General features: G+C 46.0%; 1 protein-coding gene across 1 annotated transcript in view; it reads right to left on the reverse strand.

The window, feature by feature from the left end:
* Positions 1 to 5,316, reverse strand: part of NXF1 (nuclear RNA export factor 1) — a 28,800-nt gene extending 23,484 nt beyond the window's left edge. Inside the window, exons 1-2 of the mRNA XM_048512433.1 lie at positions 5,125 to 5,316; positions 849 to 1,059 (exon numbers count right to left, since the gene is read on the reverse strand). Coding sequence (XP_048368390.1) covers positions 849 to 1,059; positions 5,125 to 5,155 — 242 coding nt within the window. The 5' untranslated portion in view covers positions 5,156 to 5,316. The remainder of the gene's footprint in view (positions 1 to 848; positions 1,060 to 5,124) is intronic.
* Positions 5,317 to 6,000: the final 684 nt, after the last annotated feature.

Consider the following 6,000-nt stretch of genomic DNA (forward strand, 5'->3'; position numbering starts at 1 on the left):
GGTGCCTTTTGCAGATGACAAAGCAGTAACAGAAAGCATTTGATTCCAAAAGTAAATGCCACAGGCATAAAAATGATACATATACCGTCACATAAAGTGTTTTTCCTTTGTTAAACGAGGTCACTTGCCCCTGCAGCCTTTTAAAAAATCGCATCCAATTATTCGATTGCTGAATTACTATTACAAGTTACTTTTCACAGATCCGCCCAATGATGTTTCTGGGGAGTAATTCACATGACCCCATTCCTCCATCATCAGGAGCAAGATGCAAGCACCCGCAACTAACCAAGCTGTTTCTGGTTAGGCAGGAAAGGCTTCCTTCCCTGCTAAAGCCCCACCTTCTAAGTATTTACTCATTCATAGCATTAAGCAGCACAGATTGCAAACCAATCCTCACATTCTACCCATTCATTAAAACCAATGCCTTGGCCTTATTTGCACTCATCTTTAAAGAGGCAAACACCTAGGAAATGGCCCAACCGTTTTTCCGACAAATCCAACATTAACTTTTGTAGAGGTGGCTGGTTGAAGGTCTTGCTGGAAAAAAATGCAGCTGTCGTTCAAGTGCTAAAATTCATTTTTATTTCTGTGCAGGGGAGAGAAATTCCACTCCTTTTTGAGATATTGCTTTGCCTTCCATAACGATTACTTCCATTAGCCCCCAGATAACCTGTATAAGACATTCCAAGTTTTACATAAGAATTAAGGCCCGTGGCAAAAAGTGGGATCCTGAACCACATTTTAAAAAAATGACTGTTTCACAAACACAAGGATTAGGGGGTAAATGACTGCTGCCCATATTACATAGTTGGGAGAACTGAGGTAAAACAACTGGACAATTTACTCACTAGCGTGATCGCAGTGGGTCATGGGGGTCACTCATGAGAACATCCTCATCCTCTCCCCGACTACGAGGACCAGAGCCTGCACCGCTCCAGTTCTTCTGATGGTGGTTCATCTCACTGTACATCTTCCCCCGGAACGGGCCGCGGCCTTTTCTCCGCCGCCCAGCGAAGCCCCTGTTGCTGCTGCCTCCTCCACCCACACGGTCGTCATGTTCTGTGCAAGGGTAACAAATTAAAAATCATGCAAAGGGTACTAGAAACATTTTCAGTGAAAACCACAACTGCATTCAGTCAGACACCACAAATTACTAAAGATGGCCACTTTCCTCATATCTTCGGCTGACTACTGGACTTTCCATCACGTATTGCCACACTTCTCACGAACAGAGCCTTGAGTTCATCCACATCAAAAATCCTGCTCCTTCTCACCAAATTCCAAATGTTCTTAAAGATTATCTTACCCCAGGCTCCTCTACCACACTTTGCCTACCATCAAATGCCCTCCCAGGCTCCTTTCCATTGCTCCAGCAGCAAAGGACTCCCTTCCAAAATTATTCACGGAAAAGGACACTATTGTTTTCAAAACCATCCACGTCACTTTCTTCAGAACGAGGACGACATCCTGCTAACCACAATATTCTGCAAAAGAATGCTACCTAATGAAAGTTCTCCTTTTCCTGCATTTCTTTTATTTTTATAGATAGAAAAATGTTATTATCTTTTTATAGATTGAAATTAACAACACAGAAATACAAACAGGTCTAAAGACAAAATCAAAAGTTTCATATATAAAACCAATGATGGCTATTGTATTGTCGAAGGCTTTCATGGCCGGAATCAGTGGAGGGCTATGGGATTTCCAAGCTGTGTGGCCGTGTTTCAATAGCATTTTCTCCTGACATTTCTGAAGATGCCAGATGCAGGTGAAACATCAGGAGAAAATGAGACTGGAACATGGTAATTCAGCCCGGAAATCCCATAACACTCCAGTGATGGCTATTCTTAATATAAATTCAAATAATTCCGTCTTTCAAAAGCCATCCTTCTGCATCACACACAAAAATACTCTCTCCAGTTAAATCCCCACTACCCCTTCCCCAGAAAGTTATCACTCCTCAAAATGTCCCCCCTATCTGCTGATGGGCCTATCCCTACCCCAATTCTCTCCCCATTCTGACACCCTCCACGATCCTTTCAAGGTTTCCAACTGCCCACAGTGCCTAGCTCTTTCTCTCTATCTGGACTCTTCTCCTCCCTGTATCCATACCACACCAATCTTCTGTCATCCCACTTTACGTTACCTCTGTTCCCCACTCTCCAAAATGCACTTCCCCATCAGAGCCATCCCTACAGTAACACCTTTCTTTTCTGCTTAAGAAACGGGCAGGGTGCATATGCATGCGCAAAAAAAAGATGTTTTGTAGCAGGATGGAGAGTCCCCAGCTCTGTCTGCTGTAAAGCCTCAGTTGCTCCAATGAAGTCTTTTAAGGAACTTTGTAGAGGCAGCCACTGTGGTGTGCTAGTTTAGAGTGTCAGACTTAACACTGAAGAAACAGATTCAAATCCAGTTGCAACCACTGAGGTCCTTGGGTGACTCTAACTATACTCTCGAAAAGCATCCTACCTCTAGGACAGTGGTGGCGAACCTATGGCACGGGTGCCAGAGGTGGCACTCAGAGCCCTCTCTGTGGGCACACACAAATAGAGTCCCCCCCCCCCCATCTAGGCTGGCCTGGGCCGCTGGGCTCGATTATTAGCATTAAACCTAAGACCTAATTTTGGGGAAGCTGTGTAGGTAACCCTGTGAAGCACTGTTAAACCCCACTGATTTTCATGCGAAGAACTAAAGTGCAATCCTTTAACTGGGAGTAAGCTCGGTTGCTGGCAATGGGGCTTGGTTCTGAGTAAACCCTCCTAAGGTCGTGATTCACCCATTGGAAGAGTTGCACGGTTGCTTCAAAGCAAAGCCACCCACTACCACCAAGCTTACTCCCAAGTAACGCACGCCTCAGAGCCAACCGTTTTTTCTAAACTAAAACCTCAGTATTCAGGTTACATTGCCGTGTTGGCACTTTGTGATAAATAAGTGGGTTTTGGGTTGCAATTTGGGCACTCGGTCTCGAAAAGGTTCGCCATCACTGCTCTAGGATTACAGTGAGAATAAAATAAAGGCTACCAATCTTGATCCTCCTTGATCTCAGATTGCAAATGCCTCAGCAGACCAGGTGCTCAGGAGCAGCAGCAGCAGGCCATTGCTTTCACATCCTGCATGTGAGCTCCCAAAGGCACCACTGCGAGTAGCAGAGTGCTGGACTAGATGGACTCTGGTCTGATCCAGCAAGCTAGTTCTTATGTTCTTAAAACACAGATCCTTGGAAAGAAGCAGGACTGAAAAGGTGACAAAAACCTGAATGTTTATGCTAACTTTATTACACACACCAGGAGTCTCCTTAATTCCTAAAATTATGGCCCTTTTATTCCCCTTCCAGCACTCATAGGAGCTGCACCTCCCCCCTACACCCCCATTCCCTCTTTATTACTCTCCCACCACATTCAGTTTACTTATTTTACAGTGTTTACAATACACCCTTCTCACAAAAACTCAAAGTTGTTCACAGTTAAAATATTCAGAGCCAATGAACGCCAAAAAATCTTTCTATTTACATTCAAAACTAAAAGAACAGTATCCCAGTTTACATAAAAGGCTCTGCTAAAGATCTCTGTTGAACAGGTGTAGCTGCCAAACTCTAAGTCACAGTATTGGTCTATCAAAGGCAATTTCCTCTGCTCTGTCTAGCAGCTGCTCTTTCAGGGTCGCAGGTGGAGATCTTTTGCATCATCTCCACCTGATAGATATTTTAACTGGAAATAACAAGAAGTGACCCTGGGACCTTCCATATTCAAGACAGATGCTCAAATCAGCAATCTGCAATTCCTCACACAATTAAAAAACCCTCCCCCATCCCTTCATGGCCTTGGACTCTCATATATGTGAGACTATCTCTTCCTCTATGCTTCACCATGACAGTTTCGCTCTTCCAAGACTGGTATTCTGCAACCTGAAAACAGGTGAAATCAATGACCACCCATACGCATGCCTTCTCCAGTGTGGCTCTCATCGTGAGAATGGCCTGAGGAGGTCAGAAAGGCACCTATTTGTCTGGCTTTCGCAAACTACATAAAATGGTTGTTGTGGGTTTTCCAGGCTGCGTGGCCGTGGTCTGGTAGATCTTATTCCTAACGTTTCACTTGCATCTGTGAATGGCATCTTCAGAGGTGTATCAGAGAGAGAAGACTGGACACAGCGGAACACACTTCTCTGTGATACACCTCTGAAGATGCCAGCCACAGATGCAGGCAAAATGTTAGGAACAAGATCTACCTGACCACGGCCACACAGCCTGGAAAACCCATAATAACCAGTTGAATCTGGCTGTGAAAGCCTTCGACAACACATTACACAAAATGGAATTACCCAGTAGGGCATTTTTATTCCGGCAACAGGGTAGCAATGCACAAAACACTTCACAGTTTCTAGAATAAATTATCAAGGACTGTGGTCTGCACACAGCTTGTTGCGGGTTGGGTCCTACTGTTTACTTTTGCATCATTTAAAGTGTTAAATGATTGATTTAAAATGTTAACAGTTTGATCTGGGATTGCAAATGCCTTAGCAGACCAGGTGCTCGGGAGCAGCAGAAGCAGGCCATTTCTTTCACCTCCTGCATGTGAACTCCCAAAGGCACCTGGTGGGCCACTGCGAGTAGCAGAGTGCTGGATTAGATGGACTCCGGTCTGATCCAGAAGGCTCTTTCTTATGTTCTTATGTTACACTAACACTTATGTTTTTGCTTCAGTTCTGAGCTTTGGTCTTAGACTTCAGGTTGGTTCCACACGGCCTTAATCCTACTGCCTTGTTTGCTGGACGTCGCATCCGGTTGACCGCATTGCCTCGCTCTGTGTAATCCGCCCTGAGTCCCATTAAGAAAGATGAACTATAAATAGCGCAAATAGATCAATTGCGGGGGTTCTCCTCTCCAGATCCCACCCCATTTTCGTCCTCGGGGTGTCCGTCCTATCGCCCCCACTAAGACAACCAGCCCTTTGCCCCTCCTGGCCCCACTGACTCCCCGCACCACCCCTCCTGTCAATCATCCCCTCTCTAACCCGCCCCCCCCCTCCCCGAGGCCCCGTCGCCCATCCCCTTCAACGCCGGGCGGCGGTTTCTCCCGTCACCCGCTCCCCTCAGCCCCGCCGCCATCCCCCACGTCCCCCTCACCGCTGAATCCGCTCTTCCCCCCGTCCGCCATCGACGGACAAAGATGAGCGCCGCCCGACCGCGAGGAGAACCTGAGGGGGGAACAACGTCAAGGCCCCCCCCCCGTATGGCCCCTCCTTCCCGAAATACGCGAAGTCGTCCAACCCGCTGCCTCGCTCAGCGTCGAACCCCAAACTCGGAACGTACGCATATACGTCATGACGCTCCGTCAGCCCCGCCTTAGCATCCAAGAGCGGAAAAGAGCATAGAGTGACAAAATGCTACAGAGGCACGCTTCCGGTTTGGTTTTTTGAAAAACAGCGAGATGTTGAAAATAGCTAACCCAAAGTGTTCGGTCGCTTTGAATAGCGGATAAATGTTTCTTTGTTGTGTTTATAATGCCGTCCCTCCTCCTTTCCGGGCTCAGAGTGGCTTCCATCATGTAAAAATATAATAAACACCATTCATATGAGAAGTTCAAAACAGTAAGCATTAAGGAGGATTTTTAAGTCAGGGTTTTGCGGGACGCCAATTTCATGTAGCCATCACTGTTTTAAATTAAATTAATATTTTAGATGTTCTTAATGTTAGGTATTTATTGGTTTGTCGAAGGCTTTCACGGCCGGATTCAACTGGTTCTGGAGGGTTTTCCGGGCTGTGTGGCCGTGGTCTGGTGGATTTTGTTCCTAACAGATGCAGGCGAAACGTTAGGAACAAAATCCACCAGACCACGGCCACACAGCCCAGAAAACCCTCCAGAACCAGTATTTATTGGTTGTTATTTACTCGCCCCTCTTGTTATTGTATTTTATGTTGATGTTGTACACCGCCCTGAGCCCTCCGGGGATGGGGTGGTATACCAAATTGAATTAATAATAATAATAATAATAATAATAA

Source organism: Sphaerodactylus townsendi, linkage group LG01, assembly GCF_021028975.2.
Source record: "Sphaerodactylus townsendi isolate TG3544 linkage group LG01, MPM_Stown_v2.3, whole genome shotgun sequence".
In the NCBI taxonomy this organism is placed as follows: domain Eukaryota; kingdom Metazoa; phylum Chordata; class Lepidosauria; order Squamata; family Sphaerodactylidae; genus Sphaerodactylus; species Sphaerodactylus townsendi.